The 25,017-nt window shown below is 40.3% G+C and overlaps 3 protein-coding genes across 6 annotated transcripts; 1 reads left to right on the forward strand and 2 right to left on the reverse strand.

Annotated features, from left to right (window-relative positions):
• The first annotated feature begins 2,370 nt into the window (after positions 1–2,370).
• LOC5519830 lies at positions 2,371–10,897 on the forward strand. The gene is made up of 15 exons (XM_032364772.2): positions 2,371–2,602; positions 3,782–3,872; positions 4,260–4,394; positions 4,810–4,871; positions 5,398–5,500; positions 5,840–5,903; positions 6,196–6,259; positions 7,673–7,764; positions 8,061–8,249; positions 8,835–8,942; positions 9,036–9,103; positions 9,288–9,339; positions 10,001–10,055; positions 10,180–10,256; positions 10,429–10,897. The coding sequence occupies exons 1-15, from the start codon at positions 2,479–2,481 to the stop codon at positions 10,462–10,464; spliced, it is 1,320 nt and encodes a 439-aa protein (XP_032220663.2). The 5' UTR covers positions 2,371–2,478; the 3' UTR covers positions 10,465–10,897.
• LOC5519915 (homeobox protein GBX-2) lies at positions 10,693–12,385 on the reverse strand. Its single transcript, XM_032364773.2, has 2 exons — positions 11,990–12,385; positions 10,693–11,595 (listed from the first exon to the last, which is right to left on the reverse strand). The coding sequence occupies exons 1-2, from the start codon at positions 12,354–12,356 to the stop codon at positions 11,318–11,320; spliced, it is 645 nt and encodes a 214-aa protein (XP_032220664.1). The 5' UTR covers positions 12,357–12,385; the 3' UTR covers positions 10,693–11,317.
• A 2,234-nt stretch (positions 12,386–14,619) lies between these two features.
• Positions 14,620–24,848, reverse strand: LOC116603437. Of its 4 annotated transcripts, none has more exons than XM_048728683.1 (5): positions 24,727–24,848; positions 17,326–17,471; positions 15,750–16,604; positions 15,076–15,153; positions 14,620–15,000 (listed from the first exon to the last, which is right to left on the reverse strand). In XM_048728683.1, exons 2-5 carry the CDS (start codon positions 17,414–17,416, stop codon positions 14,939–14,941), a joined length of 1,086 nt encoding a protein of 361 aa, XP_048584640.1. In that variant the 5' UTR covers positions 17,417–17,471; positions 24,727–24,848; the 3' UTR covers positions 14,620–14,938. The 4 variants fall into 4 exon arrangements, with proteins under 4 accessions (XP_048584640.1, XP_048584638.1, XP_048584637.1 ...); XM_048728681.1 differs by lacking the exon at positions 24,727–24,848 and adding an exon at positions 23,277–23,627; XM_048728680.1 differs by lacking the exon at positions 24,727–24,848 and adding an exon at positions 21,857–22,329.
• Between the last annotated feature and the right edge of the window lie 169 nt (positions 24,849–25,017).

The following is a 25,017-nucleotide window of genomic DNA, read 5'->3' on the forward strand; positions in this document are numbered from 1 at the left end:
AATTGTTGTTTCGTCTCGGAACAACATTCCGACGCCTCGAAAGGTGTTCCGACGCTTCGAAAGGTATTCCGAAGCCGGAACAGATTTCCGTAATTTTTTTACTGAAGGCGGGCCATAACTTTTGGGGATCATTTCGGGTCCTGGGATCGTTTCGGGTCCTGGGATCATTTCGGGTCCTGTACAGCTCTGCTTAATCCCCCCAACCACCCACCTCCCCTCCCCCTCACATACAAACGCGCGAGCGGAGGGGTCTCCCCTTAGTATGTCTTGTTTTCTTAATTTTTCCTGCTGGGAGGTAAGATAACTTTACCTGTATAGGTTTTTCACTCTTTTCGTGAAATAGTGCTCCCAACCCGAAATTGTGCCGGACAACTGAATGAAAACAGCGACATTCTGGCCATCTCCCGATTAACAAAATATGAAGCACTTTCTTTTTTCTTGATGAAGTGCCCAGTCTAATTTTTTTTACATCATCACGGCACCGTAGCAAAAGTGCCTATACAAACATAACATTTTCATTTTCTTTAGGGATATATTTTTTGGTCGCCTTTTTGGGGGAGGGTCACCATTTTTGGGCTTTAAAGTGGGGGAGGGTCGAAATTTTTGAACCGGAAAAAATTAACTTAGCAGCACTCCCCCCCCCCCCCCCCCCCCCCCCCCCCCCCCCCCCCCCCCGCCCGATAAATAATTACCCTTCCCTAAAGTGCGATTCTTAGTCTTTCCCTTTTACTCCCATAATAGCAAGCGAGACAGTACAATAGTAAAAAATTTCGCTAAAATGCTTTTGCTTTTGCTCGTCGGGATGCTCGTCGTATTTTTTAGGGGTCAAAATTTGGCCTCAGGTATTTTTAGGGGGTTTCCGAGAAGAAAAAAAAGGCTTTTCTTTTAGAATGGTCTATTTTAGGTTTTCTGAGGTTTTTTTAGGGTAGCAAATTTGGTGTGCGGTATTTTTAGGGGTATTTTTCGAATTTCTCGACGAATTTTCCTATCACTTTCACCCTGAACCCCATAGAATCAGCAGACCCAAATAGCCATCAGCTAATTGGGGTGCAAAATCGGTGCAATCGAAAGTTGCAGTTGTGACCGGGTGGTATTTTGGGTTATTTTAGATTTTGAAAAGATTTTAAGTAAGCGATTTTTGGATTGCGATTATAATTGTTTTACGTATTTCACGGATTGGTTCTCAAACGTGATTCTAATTCGATCCGTACACGTTTAGGAATTTACTTTCAACATGTTTCAAATTACTTTAGATTAGTATCAATAGCTTGAGAGTGATAATTGACTTAAGTTTAGCGTCCTTTACCATTTCCCAGGAAGATTAGTTTCTAAATTTGACAGGACAATGGACGCTGAGTAATTTGAACGGTAGTAAATGTTAGCGTCCCTAGAGAAATGCGCGTCCCCAAGAGAGTTTAAAAGCGGCTGTTTTTACAGTATCTGTTAGTTTTTTTAGTACCGTTGAGCAAAGGAGACGCATTGCTTGCGAGGCGTGATGCGGGAGCGAGATATGCGATTGCTTAGGGAAGACAGTCAGCAGAGATAAGCTACAAGCTTAGAGCGCTGTCCGTACGGGCCTGTCATGCCAGTTGTGTTCAGTTTGATTTACCGGTTGTAAGTAGTTTGTTTTTAAAACTAGCCTTTGGTTTAGGTTACCTTTTCTCGTGATTTGACTATGTTTGTTATCACTTAAAAGTTATTATTAAATTTGTTAATAAATCCTTATAAGTCCATGCCTTGCATCATGTATTCGTTCTCACATTGCCTTTCGTTCGATCGTTTTCGTTTCATTCCATTTATTTTTGCCTACTTTTTGGCTGGTGTCAGAACCTGATAGTTTTGCTTTCAGTATTGCATTTGTTTCTACATTTTTCGTAACCGCACGGTAAATGTCAAGTTCCGACGGTTACACAGTAGCAATTTGTGTTTCCTTATCTCTGTCGCCATTTTGAATTCATATATTTTTTAGTAGCGTCCCAGTTTTGACCGTTTCGGTATCCTGTTTAACTCCACAAAAAAAGCTGGCCTGCAAAACAGGCTCTTGGAAAACTCCCATAACAGCACCCGGAGAAACCCCAGAAAAACTCCCGAAAAAACGCAGTTTTAGCACTCTGTCAAAAATAGGGAGATTGAGGTGAGTTGGAAAACGAAAGCATCATGGGTGTAGCCAGGGGGGTGGCCCCCCTTCTAGCAGCCAAAAATACAGTAAATGTATGAGACATTACCTAAAATACAGGAGAAAATGCCTTGAAATTCCTTTTTGGGCTGAGCACACAGATATCGTTTTGCTTTTTGACCTTTTGCACTTATGTAAGTACAAGAAGACATTTTCTTGTCAATCACCATCATTATAACTACATCTCGTGTGTCAAAATACCCCAAGCAGCGAAGCAGTAAGCCCGGACTACAAAGGGGTCGACGCGCGCTATCAGAAGTCCTCGATTTATTTGAGTTATCTTAATAGGGTTTGACTAAAGAATGATGGAAGCTCGAGTTGTGGTGCTGTTGTCGGCAATGCTTGCATCGCTGGGTGCTATTCATGGCTCACAACACAGCAGACCCGAAGTGAAAGTCATGGTCATGCAGAAAGGCCTAAGTTATGGTACGACCTAGAATGATCTTTAATAGCCATGTTCTCACCGTGTATATCTGATCGTGTTATTTAGTGTAATATTACTTCTCCTTTGGTAAAGGAAGTTGGAATATCGTGCTTATCGTCTTGAATGCATATTTGTGTCAGTAAGCTCATAGCTGCATAGAATTTCATACGCGTGCATTCTTATGACCTGAGTTCCCAAAAACAGTAAAAATCTTGCTATTAGCTACAACGATGGTTCCTGGAATTCGTCAAATTTCTTGCCTCGCTAAAATTAAAATCTCTAGAGATGAGTTCAGGCCGCTTTTGGATAGAGAGATAGCCTGCGTAATAGCGCTTAAAGCCGAATTGTCACCAGTTTACTTCCGGAGGTCCGACGGAAACCTCAACAGTCAAAAGACAAAATAATCTATTAGAATCCGAGATATTAAACAGGCCATCCGCTCTAAATTATCAGTCACATCCTCAAAGAAACTTCCAGTAGACACACTGCTTTCAATATTCTGAAATGTTTTTCGCATTTTCCGTTAAAAATCATCGGAGATTATTAAGTAATCGACCGGAACTAAACTGGGGACAATGCGGCTTTAAGGGGAGGGGGAAAGGGTTCCGTAGGCGAGAGAAAAAAATCAGAGCGGAGCGGCTGCGGGAAATCTCCACATTCTTCCCCAGTCTTTTCCGGCCGCTCGCTCCGATTTTTTTTTCTCCCGCCTACGAACCCCTTCCCCATCCCCTTTAGTACTGCTACACATGCTATAGAAAGACTGCGCAGTATCTTCGGGCATCCAGGGTAGAAGTGATTAGTGAAGGGGGGAGGGGGGTATTAAAGGGGAGGTGTATCTTTCCTATATTTATTTTGAGGATACTTTGAGACAAATCACAGAAACAAGCTGGAAATGAGAAGTGAGATTGCAAGACTGTGGTCGTGATATGTCCTTACGTGAACCTCCCAGTCCCCAGACAAGTTACGTGCGTAATGTGTGTGGCACGAACATTCAACATGCTACCGATACTTACCCGATTAAGCCCAGGCTAATAGACCCCTGCCCTTGCTTAGATTAGGTATAAGGTGTCTATTAGTGAACTCCCCCCTCTCCCCCTCGAATTGTTATGAGGGCGTTTATTGTACGCTGTCGCCAGATTTTATCCTTTGACGCTTTTCACGTGTTGTTATTTCTTTCCCAGCAAACAACATCCTTGTCAGTAAAATTGTGCAAGAAATCGAAGGTCTGCGAATTCCCTCCGTGAAACCACGAAGTTCTCTTACCCTTTATCAGTAGGTATCAGTAGGTTGTTATTAGGTATTTTTCAGTAGAACAATAGCAGCAGTATCAATTATTTAGGCACTTGTTTGACCCCCTATTTGTGTTATTCTAAGTTATGCCAAAAAGCATTCACACCAAGGTTTCACAAAGGTTTGTGGGGTCTCAACAAAAACGTTTGAACAGCACGTCCTTCTTATTTTCTTGGCGCTTTCCAATTTGTTCGCGCGGTCAGACTTTTCGCTGGGAACCATGCCCGACTATCCAGCGTACTCTGCGAGCGCTCCCAAAGGTCAGCCCCCGCGTAAAAAAAGCGCTTGATCCTCAAGCATGACTGAAAACAGAAACGTTTACTGTGCAAGGTAGTGAAGGCACACTTTGAGTGCCGTGTTTACTTGCAGCTCGGCAGTGACGTCTGCAGTTATCAAATCTACAGCCCTACTCGCCGATGGCAGCATGAACGCGCTGACGCTAATACTTGACCTGCAGCGGATTCAAATACAAGGCTCTTATATGTCTGATTTCTGGTTTGGAACGTAAGAGAATCACTCACGTTTTGGATTTCCGGGCTATAGTCCTATTATCAGGTTACAGACACAAATTCAGGTCAGACACGTACCCAGGATTGGCTGAGGGGGGTGCGCAGTCATGGGTGTTATATGAAACAAGCATAGTATTTGAAGATTCCTTAAAAAGGGGGGGCACACCCAGCGCACCCCCCTGTGTACGCACCTGCATGTCAAACATACACGTTTGAACAGTCTCTGACTGTGTAAAGAGGGCGTGGTTATTGGTGTCTTTCGGGCGTACAAATGCGAATTCTTGTTTTGTCTCAATGCTACATCTCACAATGAACAAGCCCTTGGGAGAACTACGTTTAGGCAGTTTTAAACTAGACTTAATTTTATTTTTTTCCAAAGCAAGACTTTTTCGTTATTTTGTAACCTCTAGGAGCGTTGGATATTACGACTTGAACTTAAACAAGGTTCGGATCACGAAACACTTGGCAATTGGTAAGATAAGATGTTTGTATTTGAACATTAATTCTCTACGCTTTACTCTTTGCTAACGGACAACTCTCTTGGTCGGACGGCTCTAACAGTCTCGTACCCAGACGCCGCGCGATGCATGACGGTCAGGATGCGGTTTCGGGGTCGGAATTCGCTTCAGGATTTCTGTGGATGTCCGCGCAACAGCAAATAACGACTGGGTACGAGTCTGCGGCTCTAGTACTTACCAGCTTACAGACACCGGAGGTGACTCTTTTCCTCCTACAAACTCTCTTTCGTTAAAACAGACATACTCAGTTCTTTTCTTACAATCACCCGCTTCTAATTTGATTACGAAAAGCTGTTTCTATAACGAGGAACTTTACTGTCTGTTATAAGACGGTTGTCGGCCAATTCAACACATGCGAAACTCCATGTGACTGTTCAACAACAACACGTGAGCCCGCGGTACGATGGGCTCCTAAGGGGGGGAGGGTAGTAACAAACTAATAATATAACACTGTCATCTATATCAATTTTGACTTCTCAGGGAAAGATGAGCTTGGTCGTCCAACTGTATCCTCTAAAAGCTGCCAGACGGTGATAGAAGACAGCAAAATGACGTTTAGCAAAGGGACGTCTGCATGGACTGAGTGAGTACGAAAGTAGTAATTCATGCCCAGGGTCCAGTCGGGAAGAACAGAACGTCTCATCGGGGTTCTGTCTTGGGAGCGCCCTGGGCCGTTCCAGGTTTAAACTTGCCGATAAAATTTGCTAGTATATGTTGTATTTCGGTATATTTTTATAAGGTTCCCGCGGAAACGTTCCTATTTGCTTTCGATAGCAATCCCTTGATACTAAATGGAAAGGAGAGGCATTTCAGAATCAGGGGGACACAGTAGCTAGGCCGCCATATGTTAAATTTTATGTTGATACAGAGTAATCGGGCAAGGTCTACGTGACGTTTTAAATTAAATATTTTAATTTTTCAGCTTTATTCTCACTACACTGGTCGCTATTGCAAGAAAAACAATCCAGACCAAGATAGAAAACCTGGTAAAGTCCTAGCGTGTGTTTGTATCGCCGTAGCAAAAGTGGGTGCATACTTATATAGATTGCATGTCTTTGTAAACCTCGAAAGCTTGGGGCGCTCGGGCGCTTACCCAGGATCTGCTTGTGTGTGTGTGTGGGGGGGGGGGGGGGGGCGTTGGGGATTGCGCAGTCATAGGTATCATATGGTATCATATTTGATGATCCTTTAATAAGAAATGACCTATTTTTGGCGGGGGGGGGGGGGGGGGTGTCGTGCGGTGTTTATTGTCCCGTTTATGTGTGATTATTATCACAGATGTGCCAGTCAATAACAGCCGCCATTATTGAAAAAGGAGAAGATATCCCAAAAGCATATTCAGGTTTGCTGCATCAACTTGATATAGAAAATAATAGTACTCTTTAACCCTTCAACCCACAAGATTTTAAATTCCGACTAGTTTTTCATATTTTTCTCGAGGGTTTGTGCGAGGCTTCCTAAGCGCCTTTCCCTGCTAGCAGAGGCCTCTTTTCTCTGTATTTCGCTGTGCTGGAGTTCGCGAGGAAAAGATACCTCTGCCATGGGTCGAAACTGTTTCTGTTGCGCATGCGTGAGCGTTAATAAGCGACCGACGTGCCAAAACCCGTACCATCGCGCGAAAGCTGTCAATATGCTAATATGCTTTGCATGGGTTTAGTCGGAAATCATGAATCAAACTCCGGTTAGTTCTCCTCTTCGAAAAAAGAAAACAACTGTTCAATTTTAATCACCTAAAACGTCACTAAAAAGATTGAACAACAAACGCAGCAAAGACGAGTTTTGTCTTGTTTGTGGGATTAATTTCAAGACATCTGGGCAGGCGAGTTTCTTCAATTAAATGTAAATATCGCACAGTTGGATTCGAAGAATCGCCCCATGACGGGTAATCCGGAATCCGGAATCCATGAAAAAATGAGATATGGGATCCGGAATCCATGAAAAAATGAGATATGGAATCTGGAATCCATGAAAAAATGAGATATGGAATCCGGAATCCATGAAAAAATGAGATATGGAATCCGGAATCCATGCTGCTGGAATCCGGAATCCACGAAAAAAAACCCACATGGAATCCGGAATTCACACACTAGGATCCGGAATCCAGAACCCTATTGGAGAACCTGTCATGGGGCGAGAAGAAAATGTTACAAAACTTTTTGGTAAACTTAGATCAGCTATTCCCAGAAGAATATGCAAAACCTGTAAACGGAAGATTGACTCGTTAGTCAAAAGAGAGAAAATTCTGAATGAAGATAAGGCATTGAATGGCTTCTTTTATAATTCGTCGCGTGATATTTCTACGGAGGACGCCTTTTCGAATGTGGGCTTATTATCCCGCAGCGGATATACGTTTCATGCATGCGCTAGTCATTGTGGGCTAAAATAGTGGCCAGTAATTAATGGACGGAGCATGCGCTCTGGATCTCGTCCACGATCGTGGACGGCGGTTTGATCAAACGAACTTGCGACCCATGGCAGAGGTATCTTTTCCTCGCGAACTCCAGCCCAGCGAAATACAGAGAAAAGAAGCCTCTGCTAGCAGGGAATAAGCGCCTTTGTCTGCCACGACTTCAATAAAAGACATTTTGTGAATTCTCGAAGTAACTATATGAAAACTAAAATAATTTCATTTACCAAATACGAAAACATTACAATAGTTTCCCCCAAATCAACCGATGAAAATGGATGATTTCTCTTAAACCTGTTGTTGCTTGGATGCTTCAAACATAATGTGGACATTTTTTTCCTGTTGCAGCCGCTCGTCCAGTTGATAACTGCTCTGCGATAGAATTTCCTCTCCTAGACAATCCTACCATCAAACATGGACAAATCGACTTCTTTCTACAGGTAAACAATATGCACAAACACATAACCGATACAATAAAGGCAATAAAATCATTTAAGACCCTGGTTCCTCATTTGTGTGTTGGATCTTTTACCCCGCATGCCTCTCGCCTCCTGAAAAAGACTTGCGTGACTTGCTTGATGCATTGCGTGACAAACCTATGTGTCGTGCATTGTGTGAGAAGCGTGGTGCATTGCGTGGCAAGCGTATGCGTGGTGCATAGTGTGACAAGCCTGTGCGTGGTGCATTGCGTGACAATCTTATGCGTGGTGCATGACAAGCGTATGCGTGGTTTTAGGGGAACGTGTCGTCCACATGCCGTCCTTTGATCTACTCGCGGTCGCGTGGGGCCTCGCGAGTGTTTCGCGTGGATCCCTTAAGCCCAGACAAGATGTTGCACGTTGTTATTGGCGACGATCTGGTTAACACGCTGCTCGAACTTCGTTATTGGTCAAAGAAATTGGACATTGGATTCATTGGTGGTATGGTAAGTAATGTTTCTTTCGTCATCACAAATGATAATTGATCATCATCGTCATGTTATCATCATCATAACAAAAAAAATACCATAACTACTAGCCTGTTTAAAGAATTTAAAGGCCTATGTTTTTTAATGAGAGGAGAGGGGAAGGGGAGGGGGGGGGTTAAAACATAAGTGCCGTCATATTGGACGCGCGTAATAAATCCGACATCCGCAAATGTCGTCATTATCATGTAAAATCTCTACCAACAATACCACTGCCAGCGTAGTACCATAATCATCTTCATCATCATCATCATCATCATCATCATCATCATCATCTTCATTGTCGTCATTATCATCATCGTCGTCGTCATCGTCATCATCATCATCATCGTCATCATCGTCGTCTCCTCTTTATTATCCAACCAACTTTTCCAATAACTACCCCAGTATCATGATCATCATCATCGTCGTCGTCGTCTTTCTTATCTTACCACATTTTTCACCAATTACCTCAGTATTATGATCATCATCATCATCATTATCATCGTCATCGTTTAGATAATTTTCAAATGTTGGTATAATTTATAAATTATTGTCATTATGTAGGGCGTGTCAATCAAGCTGACTACCCCCCCTGTCTACACGACCACGCCTGACGGTGCCACAATAAGAGCCCCGGCTGTGGTCTCGGACAACAATATTAGCGTTTCTATGGTAACTATCGCCTTTTTGCATTCCGGTTCCTGTTTAAATTGTGCAGTAAATATATGTGAAAATATGATTTATTGGTATTTCTTTTTTTTAAAGGCTTTCACTGCTAGCGTGATAATTTCAGAAAACAATGGCAGTCTTGTATTTGAAATTATACAAATCAGGTAGGAATAAGACTTGTTCATTCTTAAAAAGCATACTTTTTACCTTACCACTAATAGTTATAGAGTTATAAAGTTATAGAGTTATACATTCGAAAAACATTCGAAAAAATTTTTTATAAACAATTTTTTTTACCATTATTTGTTGTGCTGTATATATACGCAATTCACTCCATTATTATTGCAGCCTGGTCCGCACTCAGCTCATTAAGGCCGGTGCTGATGGTGTAACCAACAAGGTGAGGAATTAAAGGAAACTTATCACGCCGCCATTTTACCCGCACAATACCGAGTTACAAAAAGAATCCATTTCCATCGGCCAATTATTCCCGCAAGTAACTGATCTACTTTCCTTGAAATATCATTTACGACGTATCAGACTTTAATCGTGCATGGTTATTTTAAAGTTTCTTTGCGAACAGACTGCTGTATTTTTCGATTTAAATAAAAAAAAAAACAAAGGGGCTGTTGATCGACACCTTTTAAGGCAGAATTTAAAGAGCGGATATTACGACCCCTTGTGTTGTGTCTGAATTAAAACATGGACTAATGTTTTGTGTCGATGGAAGATTCTACAGCTAAATGTTACAAGCTTATGTTATATATTCACAATTTGAAAAATACACAAAAACAACAAAAGAACAAGTTGTACTAGGTCTATAGCCAAGATTTTGAGTGATATTAGCCAATTTAGATGACCATTTTCTCTTAGATAGCTTGTCTTAGCTCGCAGTGGCACTTAATATTCCTTCATTAGAGCGAACCTTCCAGTCGATCGAGTGGGGGTGTTTCTCCGAGCACCCCCACCCCCCTCCCCCCTGTACGAGTCTGTGACAAAAAATGTATATATATATATATATAAGATCAATTGTGGCTCTAATTTAGTTCCTTGGATTTCAGATGTTATTAGATGTTATCACCAGAAGCGAGACTGAAATCGTAGAAAGACTCAACCGTAAGTCACAAACCTCTTGGGTTATTTCCAGATATCCGGATTTCTTCGGTACGTTTCAAGGTGAAACACTTTCACCCTATATTGCTCGCATACTAATGTATTTTTGTGGTTTATTTAATTACAGGTATCTTTAGCAACACTCTCCCTCTTCCTCTCATTCGAGGAATGATTTTACAGAACAACGAGATATCATACGATCAGGTACATTACAGGGTCGCTCCTAAAAAGGGACGGGGTGGAGGGTGAAGGGTGGAGGGGATCGGAGATCTTGCGCAACCATTAGATCTGGTATTTGTAGTCTGGTTTGTTTGTATTTTAATTAAGTTTGCCACGTGACATGGTCTAAGGTTATATGTTTCTTATCTCCTTTCAGGGGGTGACAATTCTCTCTTCGGATTTTCTTGTCTGACTGGAGGAAAACCATATGTATACACCTCCACAACCTCCACAACCAACAACAACAACTGCAACTGCTCCATAGTTTACCTTGAGTATCAAGCCCGTCTTCCAGCTAAGCCCAAACCTACATGATTGAGCCCTACCAATAAACAACTCTGTCCTACGTCCCCACATCCCTAGACAATGCCTTGCTAGTATATTGAGTCAAAAGTAAAAAAAAGAAGGCAGACAAATTCGACACATTTAAAGTGACATTTTCATATCAGCTTACTAAATATGAAACACTTTATGGAAGGATTTCAGATTTTCTCACATTTTTCTTGGGAATACTTTTGAGAATCATTTTTAATATGTACATTGATCAAATAGGAGTTTTTCTGTCTTCAATATTATGTAAAAATATTGTTTGAAATGAATTTTCGAATAAATTTCTTTACACAAGACTCCACTTTTCTCTGATGTCAGCAGCACTTTGGTAAGACCAGTTTGGGTCGGTGCACTCAATGCGACCCTAAAACTAGACTATAGTTCTGGTGTTTATAGTACCATCTTTGAGTAATTTTAGAGACTTCATTGTAGTCTTCTTTATTTCTATGCAGGCGCGAACACAGGGGGGTGAGCGCGCACCCCCTCGGCCAATCATGGGAAGAAGCCTGCTAAGAGTCGGCCATTCTGCCGTAGTATTCTAATGGCAACCTTGATAGACTGTGTCATTATGTTTCCTAGTGTTCTTAATGCAAACTCTGAAATCGAGTATAGTCTCCTTACGCCCTTGCTTCTGTTAAAAGACAGGTAGAAAACCTGCGAATCCGCAGAGTGCCATTCTCCTTAGCTCTTGACTCGGCCATTACAGCCCCTTTCTCCTAGAGTCCTTTTAAAGACTCTGCCATGTAGTCGGGATATTGCTGGAGGTTGTCCTTTCTCCATTTGATGCGTCGATTCTGGAACCAGATCTTGACTTGTGTCTCCGACAGATTTAATGACTTTGCCAAATTTTGTCTCTCGGTTCCGACCAAGTATTGATGTTTGTCGAATTCTTCTTCGAGTCGACGAAGCTGCTCCGATGTAAATATTGTACGCTTTCGTCGCTTTCTCGGTTCTGATTTTCTTGAATCCGAAGCTGCTGGAGTTGATAAACTTTCTAATGAGAAAAAAAATATTATCAAAACATGATCAGTGCCATCTGTCAATCGAAGATAGTCAATAGCAATGTTTTTTTTTTTTTTTTTTTGGGGGGGGGGGGGGTGGGGTTGATCTTAATTTTCCCGTAAGGTTTGAGAATTATTATTATTTTTTTTGCAACCCTAGCCAAAATGTTTTCCAGTTTAATCGAGTGAAAAAAAAATCAGAAAAATTATCCCTTTTACTGATAACATTTCCCTAAGTTCATGCCAATAATAAAAAAACTTTACCGAACCACGGCAACTTAAACAAACAGATCTACGCCATATCAAAATATTATTCCTTAAGATCTAACTCCCTCTTAGTAATATCTCTTGACTCGTTTTGTCGTTGGTCATTTCGCCAAGGTGTACCTTGCTCAGACGTAGGCTCTGTCGTAGTGTAACCCTTGGGTTCAAAACAGTGCAGGCGCTCCCTGTGGCTAGCGGCTAATGCCTGCCAGTGGTTGTCAATCCCATAATGCGGGTGAGGTGGCGAGTCCCAAAATCCTTGATGCTCGCTTTTCACTGATCCGTGCGAAGAACCGAGCATAGACGCGACAGAGTACTTCAAATGAGAGTCTGCTAACGCCGAGAATCGATCCGCGGATCCCCAGGATCGCCTGTTGAATAGGGCGTGTCTCTCGTACATGCACATATAGCATGGCGGATAGGGTGTTATGCCATGGTAAGGGGTAATACCTGATTCAGTGCAGTGGCTCATGCTTCTTGGTCTTTCCATGTCTGAGGCGTAAACCGAACTGAAATGATTACCCTTTGAGCGAGTTATATCTCTCGGCCAAAGCGTTGCCTGCTAACCGTTGAATATCCAGAGGAATGTGGGGTAATCACTTTGTCATTTAAGCATTAGAACCATTTGATTCGTCTTTATTATGGGTTCCATTAAGAGAACATTAATGCTTTACAATTTTAGTGAAACGAAGCTAATATCAATTGGTGTTTTAGTATTCTGTAAATCAGAGAAAAAATGCCCCAGCCTCCTTGGGGGTTGTCTCCATGGTGCGGCTTTTATCGTTGTTTTTCTTTAGAAATGCATATAAACTTCAAAATTTGACCATGTCACTATTACAGCCATTCAAACAGTCCATTATTGTAATATGCTCAAATTTAAAAACAGGATGAACACTTTCAAATCCCAATCTCGCGGCGCCCCACACATACGCCGAATCCGAAACCCACACAATTTATCAAGAACACAAGAATCTCTTCACCTTTTTGTTATAAGCTTAATTTGTAATTTATTCTTTATTCGGGCCATAATTAAAAAATCTTATGCGATAACCAATTAATACAAATTGAGCTACCTTATAAAACTATCATTTTCACGGCATTATTTCAATCAACAAACAGAAAAAAAACTAGACCAACCCAAAAGCAAATAAGTATTGATTTCACGGAATGAAGACCCGGGCAAGCTTACTTTGTTTTCTTCAACAAATCTGTTTGTTAGTAAGGTCTTTGTGTCTCGAGTCTGTTTGATGAGCGGTAATTAAAACCCTTTGAGCAAATTGAATTCGCCTTACAATGATTCTACGCGTTACCTGGTAATGGAAGCTCACTTTCATTCACGCCACGACGAAAATTTGCAAAATCTACATAAAAATAGCATGATCTTATCACTGTTAAAAAGAGTTCCCTTTTCCCCCTTGTGGACACAATAGACCTTGCTTTATATTTAGTCTTGATACAATTATTTTCAAAAAAAAGTTGGCAGACTTGTTGCTAAGAATAAAATAAAAGAAAAAAGATTTTCTCCGTCTTGGTCTGTCGTAGTTATTGGCTTGAATTTTCATGTTGCGTAAATGGATGGTAATTTTGTTAATAGAGGCAATAAGGACAAAGAACTAATTGAGAAGCTGTTTTAAACGGTCGCCATGGGTGTTTGGAAGTCTTAGCAAAACATTAGCTTTGAGAAAATCGTCTAGATCATGAATGATTGACATACAGGGTTGATTGGATGGACTCAAAAGTTTGCCTAGGGATTTCGATGTTTCTTTCACACAAGAAATGAAACTCTACGTTTGCTTTGTTGTATAACTTGAGAAAAAACTTCATACCACTTTTAAATTTGCAATACCGCTTTTTACTTGCTATTTTCACTCGTTTTGTTTTTAGTTTTTGTGGCACAAGAGGTTTATAACTTTGTGGCAACCTACACTTTTTACATTTTAGCGGCGGCAAAAAGCTTTAACTCCACTTTTAGGTATACAATAAGGATTTTGGCGAAAGCGCAGTGTTTTATTATATCTCGATTGTAAAACTTGCAACTTGACTAGCAAGGAAAAATCTACTTAGCCTTCATTAGTCGATCCTTGTTTCTAATATCGAGAAAAGTCACGAGCTACAAAACACAACATCACACAAGATGATATGCAAGGATTTAGGTAGAATATGTTTGGTGTGCCGAAAGGTGCTTTAATGAGTATAGGTTGTGTAAAGAGTACAAGTTCCTTAATATAAGACACGTGGCGACCTACCCTACTTTACAAGAACGATTGCGCCTGGTGGGCGGGGAGGTGTTTTAAACCATTAATTGAAGTTAAAATTTGAATTAAATTATTTACGGTACGAACAGGGAATGTCAGGCCCCTACCTGGGTTGCTAAATCGGATAAAGTTGACCTAATTTGGAGAGTGGGGGGGGGGGGGGGGGGAGGAGGAAGTGAGAAAAAATAAAAAGGAATTTTTTTTTGCCTTTGCGGGATTTCCACGGGACGTGGAAATCCCGCAAAAATAGAAAAAGTCTGACTTATGGATTGATGACATACCAGAGTGATCCGCTTGAAGCTTATGCTTTATTATTTTTGTCTATTGAGAACCCCCTGCTCTCCCCTTGGGTACGGGCCTGAATGTAGCGACATATAAGTTCTCTTGGATTATATTCGATCGAGTAGATTTCTCGCATCGTCCTGAATGAGAGTTACGCGAGTCGATTTGACATGTACATGACAGTCCCCTTGAAGTTATAAAAGAGATGACACTTTATTGGTTTCTCTTGATATATTTATAAACAAAGACGTAGTAATTTCATAACCACTTTTTCCATTTGTGATTTTATACACGAGAAAGGAAATGTTTACGCTGTGTATTTTTTTCTTATCTTGGTCATTTGTAAAATAAAATAATGGAAAAAAGGGACAAAAAACATAAATATCAGCGCTGTAAAACCATTTTATTATTCTAGTATTCATGTTTTGTGTATTAATTGGTCGAATTCGAATTTTCGGCGCATTGACCAATTCATTACAACTAAAACATTGGGATCATATAATATTTTTTTTATCCCCTAAAGAGTATTCTCCGATCATAGGCCGTCTTCTTCGTCTTCACCGATGTCTGTCAGATTGTCATCGAAATCAGAGCCAACTGAAAAGTTTAAAAAAAAACACATTTGTTTAGCGGTTTTTTTTTTTACGAATTCCATGGTGCTGATGAGCTTACCCGAAGACATGACCTCTAGCTCTCCCAAGGCGACCTGGACGCCTGCATAACTGTTAGCGGAGGTCTTTCTTTCCGTATCTAATAACGACATTAATATCAAATTAAGAACTAACGCTGCTGTCCTCATCCCATCATTATAATTGTTGTCATCATCATCAAAGGCATAAAAATCGCTATATAATATTTCACCAATAATCAGATAATAATAACCACCACCAAGACCAAAATAACAACACTGGCATTTATATCGCCATCACCATCAATTGTAGAGAATTGTGGAGAATAATTAATAGCATCAAATACTTCAACAATAAGTGAGAGAGAGAGAGAGAGAGGAGAGAGAGAGAGAGGAGAGAGAGAGAGAGAGAGAGAGAGAGAGAGAGAGAGAGAGAGAGAGAGAGAGAGAGAGAGAGAAAGAAAGAAAGAGAGAGAGAGAGAGAGAGAAAGAAAGAGAGAGAGAGAGAGAGAGAGAGAGAGAGAGAGAGAGAGAGAGAGAGAGAGAGAGAGAGGGGGGGGGGGGGGGGGCTGGAAGGGGAGGGGCTTCTGATAATCCTTTTTTATTTCACTCATTCTTGGTTCTATAAGCTACTAACACAGTCGCCCGACTGCAACAGCAAAAGACAAACAGGACAAAAAAAAAACAAGGAATTCCCTCAAATTTGTATTATCTTTACCTGGCGTCGCGTGGTTGCTAAGCTTGCTAGTGGATCTTCTCTTGATACGTATTCTCGGAAGCGTTATATCCTCTCTAGATTTAGCATTGATCAACTTATCGATAGCCAACGTTCGTTTGACGGCGTTTTGCCATATTTCCTTCAGCCTTCTCTCCGTTTTCGCGCCAATTTTAGTCTCCTCAAACTCTCTCCCATCCTCTGGTAAACCGTAGGCGAGTCGGGATACCTGTGGCGTGTCTAGTGCGCCTTGGCTAATATGAGAGCGCAAGTCCCGGCGCTTTTTGTCTTTTTGATATCTCTCCCGCACGCGACGTAGCTCGCTGCGGTTATTCTTATCGCTTTCTATTTTCCTACGATACTCCTTCATACTGGAGTCAATCTCCGTATGTAGTGTTTTGCTTTGTAAAGCCTTGATAGAATCTCGAAGTCTCTCCGTACGTAAAACTTTCTCCGTAGAATTGGCGTAAACTCCACGAAGTTGCTTCATGGAAGCAGCTTCCTTTTCGCTTAAGCTCAAAATAGTTTCTTTTCTTTTTCGTCGAGGTTTGCGCGCATTTCGATACTCGTTACCGAGTGTGCATTGTTTGTCTACTCTTGCTCTCACTTCCTTCTCGGAAACACCTTTGAACAACACGTTAGTTTGCTCTGAGCGCAATGTCGCCCACTTTTGAGCCCAGGACGAATGGGGCTGCTGCTCATTGGAGGGTTCGTGTAGGTGTCGACTCCCCTTTGTCGAGGATTTGTCGTTGTGTTTCAGCGGCTGAAGGCGCCGCGGCTGGTTCCTAGCGATGCGGTACCCTGGCTGGGCGGTGGAAGCGAATCGTTGCTGCTTGAAGCTAAGCTCTAGAGATGTCACTGACAAGAAAATAAAGATATCGTCTTAAAACGAAGGTTGGCATACAGCGGAGGCTCTGAATCTATCGGTACCTTTACTGTATCAACCTACACAGTGATTCGGGCCAGACATTCTACTTCTAACCTTAGCCATTCCACAGTCTTAGATAAGTGTTAGATGCCCAACTAGACTAGAGCTTCGACTAACAATGGGAAAAGAAGTAGAAGTACAGGAAAGAAGTAGACATTATTGTAAAAAAAACAGGTGTTTTTTTGTGTTTTCATTGTCTAAAATTTTAAGTTCCCCTTCAAAAGATGGCGGAGCGTCAAAAGTTGAACAGCAGAGCGCCGATTAAACTGGAGCCAGGCGCGTACAGTACACGGGTGGGGGGGGGGGGGGGGGGGGGTGCACAGGGTACGCGCGCACTCCCTCTTGGCGTCCGAAAAGTGGGTCATTCCTTATTAAGGATTTTTTAATACCCATTTTTTCATATGAAACCTATGACTGCGCCCCCCCCCCCTCCCCTCACCGGCCAATTCTGAGTACGCACCTGGGGGCTGGTGAGGTGGGTCACGGTTTTATCAAAGAATTATCGCGCACGTCAAACTCTCATGTCGAATTTAAACGTTCTAAAGATAATAGTACGTGAGAGTGTTCGGTCAAACGGTCATGCGAGTTTGCTCTCTCGCCCCTTTTTTCTCGAGGTTTTTAAAACATTGTTGCAACGAACAGTGCCCATACCTCCTGCTGGTGGTCTCCAGGTCCCCGGCCATGTCATTGGCGTGGTTACTGTTTCGCTTCCATTGCCAGACCGTCTGTGCTGGAATGCCATCCATGCTTCGTTCCCAGACCTCCCGGCGACTGCATCATGTGTTATCTTCACATTTCTAATGACGTCATGGAAATAATTTTCAACGACAGTTATGGTGATGGCGACTTCATCTAAGAAATCACGTGACTTTCTCATAGGAAAACTGGCGCCAAAATACACAGAAATGCTGCGTCGAGCCAGAGAGTGACGAAAAAAAAACACAATCCTCTATTTCCTAACTTTTAGGGCTGTTTGGCAGGCGCTGTATAGGTTGCTCTTTGTTTTGTAATTTTGCCTCTAAAAGCTCGAGCGTGCGTACTAAAATATAACAATATAACATCGTTAAGAACATATTCAGCCTTAAAGTGTCCCAAAAATAAGAACGGCCCAGCCTCAATTGAAAATTAGACGTTCTTAAATAAAAAAGTGTGTATTCAAATGATTCCGGTGCGCACCCTTCGAATTTGTGGCAAACGAAATCTGCGAATACACCAACGCACATCGAGCAAACACTCATCGATCCCACTAATCCTAGAGGCAAACAAATTCTTCTGACGGGAGAGTAATATCCTGAAGTGACACGAGCTAATCCGACAATAGGAAGCAAGGCTCTCGCTAAATGACACAACTATCAGTAGAGAATAGAATGGCCTAAGTGGACATGGATGTCGCAGGCGTTAATGATAAGGGTGAAAACGGAAAAAAGTAAGAATAAAACTAGCGAAGCTGTACTCGCTTTAGTGCCAATAATGACTAATTTTAAACACTTTGATCGTCTTTTAAAGCTACGATTTTAATAGTCGCCTTTAATTTTTGCGCTTTTAATGATATTTACGAGTAATAACTGATACGGGCTGATAAAATTGCTAATAAGTTCAAGGAAATTTCTAACGACCGAACGGTCTTTTACAGTTATTAGATAACTTTTAATTTATTTAAAGACTAAAAAGAATAAATTTCCACAGTCAAACGTCACTCCTAAAAAACGCAATAATAAAGGGATGGATAGAGTAGAGCAAAGGGTGTAACGAACGACAAATCAAACTAGAGTCAAATGATACGGACAATACACAACAATTCTACAAACTTCTAAAACGGGAGATGTCAATAATCATTTACTGTTTGCCTACTGTGTAGCTAAAAGAAAGTTTGCGCTAACACACTAATTATTTGAATTATAAGTTGAAAATGCTCTTGAGTGCGTTCTCTTATCGTTTTCGAATCGCAACATGCTCCACATGTGCGTGTGGCTATAAATAGTCTTACAAAAGATTCCAAGATGGACGACTTTAATGATTTTGGGTTAAAGTAACTTATCATTGGCTGTGTTACTGACTTCTGTTACTTCTGTTACAGGAAGACTTGTGGTCTCAGCATTAATAATACGATTCGGATAATCCTTCTCAAAATCTCTTTAAACTAGATATGATAAGCAAATAAGCAACAGACTCAAAGAGTGTGTCAAGCACTGGCTTCTAGCGTTACCACCCGGTTATGATGTTGGGTAATTGAAGGTGGGAAAACAACAGTCTATGGAGTGAATTAGCAAGAAATGCCAGTGCTTGACACACTAAGGCTTCGACACCAGTAGAGTCAATGACCGAGTATCTTCGAAGGTTAAGTTGTACCACGCTGTGCGACTCCGTATGGAAAAAAATATAAACACGAACGTTGCCAACATACCTCTCTATATAAATCAAGACAACTGGTCGCCTTTAGAAATGAGACTCTAAAAGATGAGCCATTGTTTCGAGTCACTCTTGAGTATTGGGCATGTTTTGGTATTGCTATGATCAGATGATAGTTACTCAGTATTACTTAGCAACCACGGCAACAGAACACGCGAGATCTTATTAATAGACACAAGTAAACTAGTCATGCGTGCCGCAATAAAAAAATCTATACATAATTAAGGCCCGCGTAATAGCGGCATTTGCTCGAGTACAAAGAAGCGCTTGAGTCATTTGGTGGCGGGCAAAGAAGCGCTTGAGTCATTTGCTCGAGTACAAAGAAGCGCTCGAGTCATTTGGTGGCGGGCAAAGAAGCGCTTTAGTCATTTGGTGGCAGACAAAGAAGCGCTTGAGTCATTTGGTGGGGGACAAAGGATACACGTCACAATGTGAATATAAATAATTGTTCACTTTCGGGAAAACTAGCGCGGCCATACACATGAGTCTTTCATTTTTCATGCTTTGTCCAGCAAAGTTACTTAGTGCTGGTGGATATCAGAGGCTAGTTGCCATGGTCACAATAAATAGCCCAACAAATGGCAAAGTAGCATCAGAATCTGAATTAGAAAAAAATAGAGACAAAGGATTAAAACAACCTGGGCGATAGGATGATAATCGCTACTGCCCTGATTATTTTCCTTGATCATAAAAACGACAAATCTGATCATAACAGAAACTTATACACGTTTATGCAATTTTTAATTGAATAAAAAACAGTAGCGTGTCAAATATTACAATATGACAGAAATACTTTATTGTACTAATTGCAAGTTATCTTATTAGTTTTGTCAGGCTGGTTTTGTTTAGTAGAGGGTTTGGTTGTTTGGTGCGATAATTTGGTGATCACTGCTTCAAGTAAAATTATGTAACATTATATTTAGACAATTTCTCTTATTTAGCTTTTCCCTTTTTTTTCTTTTTGTCGCGTTTTTTTGGAATTTTAGCTTTTTTCGTGATGTCTTTGACAGGAGCAAAAAATGGCGAAGTTCAAATTGTAATGTCGTCTTAGCTTATATTTGCTTAATTTTTTGAATAGATGTTCCTTGTGTAATATAAAGCAAAATAAGCTTTAGTATTTTTTGGTAGATGACCCGTTCTTGAGATATTGCAAATTGTAAGACTTTTGATTTGTCTGAAATGGCCACATTTTGGGCGAAATTGCTACTTTTTTCATGATCTATGGCAACTTTGCTCAATCATATCTCAAGAATGGATCACCTACCAAAAAATACTTAAGCTTATTTTTGCAAAATATAAACAAAATGTGAGCTAACACAACCTTACAATTTAAGTTTTGCCATTTTTTGCTCCTGTCGATGTCTTAATTCAATGAAAAGTTCACGCAAAACAGAGAATGCCAAGGCTGACACATCACGTAAAACATGCGTTACATTGTCTTGCTCAACCTTTTACTTCGTCTTTGTTCAGTGACGACAGATAAGTCAACCCGCAAGCTCTATATAGCTAGAATGTGACAGGCGTTCCTGGGCCAAGACAGCAGAGGGACGCGTTTGTGTCTCATCAAGTTTATTATGGCAAACAAGTGTATTGACGTGTGCTCGACGTGCACTAAGTGTTATAGCAAATGCCTGGCAGGTGCCGGACAATGTTCTTGTTTGCAGCATTCAACAGCAGCATTAGTTAAAGGAACAAAAACAGCTAAAAATCGAGATACATCAACAGCAACAATAAACACAGAAAAAACGTCTTGAGCAAAAATATAATCTTTTTGTGCTTTTTTTTATTGCTATGCTATTTTCATGATTGTCATCATTTCTTAAAAAATACTAATGAGTCTACGAGCCAAATGTTTACCCTGTGACAATTTTGCCATCCCCGAGGGCGCAGTGCGCGGGACGAAGCCAAATATGAAACAAGGGCCCCCCTTTAGCCCCATCCTAGAGTTTCCTTTGCGTCTCCACTTCGTTACTCTCCTCGCCCTCGAGGACGCTTTCGGCTAATATGGAACTAAGAGCGATAATTATTAGTGTTTTTAAAGAACAAATCAATATGAGAAACAAATAAAATCAAAGCATAATTTTGACAAATTTACCGGCGTAGGAAATGAAATAACCGGTAAAACTCATTGTCTCATTCCATTTAGATTTATCATTTTATTACTTAGAAACACAAAGGACTGGTTAAGTAGACTACGAATCTTTGGTGTATAAGTACCTGCTTCAAAATCACAACTAGTTTTATAATTATACGGTATAACTATAGATTTATATTTATATTAAATTTAAAAGGCCCAAATAAGTCGTGTTCGGGAACCAGAAGAATGAATACAAATGCACCAAAAACTGGAATTCGACTCTGCCAAATTTTCTTTTTTAATAAAACTTCTTCCGTAGAATACGGATGGAATTTAGGGCTATTTTGAAAACCTAAAAAGAAAAAGCTTCCACATTTAGTTCTTGAGAAATTTTGACCAACGTTCTCTTCAAGCTTTTAAGCCCCGCCGTGAAAATCTTGTCGAGATCTCCTTAATTGGGAAGAGGCGGAAGTAAATAGCAATATTCAAGTAGCTATGTGTCACGCTCCCAGAAATTCTTATGTAAAACATAAAGGACAAAGATTTGAATAACATAAAACAAAAACTTAACCACTAACTTTGCGTCTTTGACAATATTCTACAAAGCTTTAGAGTCTAACAAAAATGACTAAATCTCCCGCTTCCATCCAGCCATTTTCCTATTTTTAATTTTCCATAGAAAATAGTCATCCCTACCTTTTGTTTAAAATGTCATTCTCATTCTTTTCCCATTTCAATTTCCAAGTTCTCATGATACTTTTCACAGTCTGTTTGCTTAAATCCAGAGTCATTTCCATGGCGAAAAGCGCCTGATCGGCAATAAAGCGCTTTCTAATCTTCCCGTTAACCGCTACTGCAGAAACACGGGTAATAAGCGCAAAGTCTCATTTTATAAGCGTGACTGTCAGATGTGGAAATTTGACGCCCTGGTTTATTTGCTTTACGGTAATATCACAGGATTCTTTCAGCCCGCTAATGGGGAGGGCTGATTGTATGGACAGTATTAAGATACAGCGCTTAGCATTTAGCTTTCATTTTATCAATGATGGATGTTTACATAGTAGAGTACGCGTTCTGTTATCTAATTGCTAGGGGTTGTTTCCATTTCTTTCGGAGATGCTCCGCTCAACCATGATCTCGCCCAAATCATCTCGCGATAGCCGAATAATTTCAAACTATGTACACATCATTCTATGGAGCTTGCGAAAATTATATCTGATCAATACACTCTTTTTTTATAAGAACCTTTCATATAAAAACGTCCAGCAATTGTTTTTTGTAGTCCTGATGCTTTCTAAAATGCAGAATATGAAATTGTGCTCGTAACAACCTTATTATTGCTATTGATCATTCGTGTAATTCTCTTCCTAAAAATACATTGGGTATTATATTCATATATACACTAAAATTTAAGAACATCATTAAGAACATAAAGTTGGACCTTAAAATGTCCCAAAAATAAGAACGGCCCAGTCTCAACAGAAAATTAAACGTTCTTATAAAAAAAGACTGTAATGGTTTATATTTCGCAAATCACATTTTCCATTCAGGTCCAATCATCCCCTAACGAGCTCATAACACGACGAGGCTGATTAAAACATTGGAAAACGTCTTTATTTTGGCTGATATCATCAAACTGTTCTTTTTTTTTATCATATGGTTTCAAAACGTCAAAACCCGTCAGTCGCACTTACCTGATTAAATCGCAGCGCAGTTACTTAATATTTTCGTTAATTTTCGCTTATAGTTTGAATGTAACTAGGTCGATCGAATTAATATAATCAAATCTTCCGTAGTTGAAAAGATGAAGAAGTTTTAAAAGCACTCTGCAAAAGGTTTTTGATCTTTGCATATCTTTGCATAGCTCGATATGGTTATCCATAATCAAATTCCAAAAGTGCAAACCATTAGGCCATTATTTAATATAATCACTAGAATAACCATTTATTCTACTCTATACTCTAAATATAAAACACCAGAAAGGTAGAAAACTTTCCACGAAGACGTGTTTATGTATATTTTTTCATTGTAATTATTAACGCAAATAACAGCGCAGCAATGCCAATCTGACGGCATTTATAGCGTGGTTCTCGCCAAGCGCAACAAGAGGGCTTACCTATAAGACTGTTGAGCTCCTGTCGTGGTAGCACAAGTATTTGGACGTTGAGCCAAAGAAGGCATTTTAAATCAATCCTTTTGAGTTCTCCTTCGAGAGAACTCCAAGATAGCTCGGGTAGATTCACGTCATTGGTTTGCCGTTTGGATTTGAATTATTTTGGTTCATATGTTGTCAAATTTAGCGTGTTTGCTTGCGGATAAAGAGGTGTCACTTCTAGACAAGGAAGGCTAGGCATATTCGCATTATCAGGTCATGGAAGGTATGTGACCTGCATCTAAACCCGCCTCAAACGAATAACACGGGATTGCCGGCGGACATACAAGGTCTAAAATACATGACAACAAAACAGTACCACCTAAAACGGTTGCTAACATGGGGTATTGTCATGAGTAAACAATAGAAAAACATCGTTTTAGATTATCTGCGATTACTGTAATTCAGTAAAAACAATCAATTAATGTACTAAGTAACTATTGATTAAAAAATCTGGTCCAAATGAAAGGTTTAGTTGGTAAAGATTATTAATAATTTAGTTTTATGTAAAGGAAATATCGATATTTTCAAAAATAGTTCGTCTTACAGCTTCCCTGAGTCCGGGTCAAGTGGTCTCACGCATAAGTACACGACATAATGGCATCAAGCGACAACTTTTTTATCTACGGTATCCAATGACGACCGTTTATATCTCTATTTATTGTATATCTATCCTGAGTTTACAGTCCAACTTTATGAAGGCAGCTAAACTCACCAAACCAACAGAACATTACAAGAACTAAACTGCTGTATCTTGGGTCTTTAGTTCTCTATTATCTTTGGCACAAAAAATGGAGCAGATGAATTTATGAGTAAACTTAAATCGACGACAAAGGAAGTTCATTGTAAAAGATGAGTAGTGTGTTTTGAAGACGTTTGTACCGCATAAGTAAAAAGCTAGAAACGTCACGAACAAGACAAAATAGAGCGCCCGATACAAAATAATTTTTTTCCAGTACAAGGCTTAGACTGTAAACCGTCACACATATCCTATAAGCGTCTCTGCATAACAATTTGATATTTACTCTGGCTTTTCTTAAAAAAATGCCTTGTCGAATGACGTTTGTAGACCAAGTCGTATATCCTCTTAGGATTGTTTGGGTTCAAGAAGGCGCAATCCAGAGATGGAGAGAGTTAGACAGCTAATATAAACTGCAGTGATAAGATGAGGTTTCACTTCAAATGGTCATTCAAGTATACTTTAGTATTGAATTGAAATGACAAGAAAACGCCCTGAACCTGATTTACAATTAATTGTTTTCTATAGAAATATTCAGAGAAAATTACATAGATTCGTGTACTGTGCATGACACTAAGAGATCCTAACACTAAACATTATAATTCCACCCCTCTACTTTGTCAATCGTGATTACAGGTGTTTGGCTATAGCTCCCATTACTGCCCAAATACTCACCCTAGCTCTCCAGTCCTGCGATCACTCCTGAGATATAGTTAATCTGCAAGATTTGCGGCACAAAGCCAGGGACTTGACCGAAAGAGTTGATAACCAAAATACCCACATAACAATGTTGTAACTGATACGAGGTCATTAATATCGCGTTATCGCGTTGGTGAATGCCTGGGAAGGTCAAAGGCAATCGGCTGTAGGAGGATAAACATGGCGTCAAATATTGAGGAGTGTAGAAGTCCGCTCGTGAGGCCTAACAGGATTTGCTCGATTACCTCATTGTTCTATTGTATTTTA

Source organism: Nematostella vectensis, chromosome 6 (genome assembly GCF_932526225.1).
Source record: "Nematostella vectensis chromosome 6, jaNemVect1.1, whole genome shotgun sequence".
NCBI classification, from domain to species: Eukaryota; Metazoa; Cnidaria; class Anthozoa; order Actiniaria; family Edwardsiidae; genus Nematostella; species Nematostella vectensis.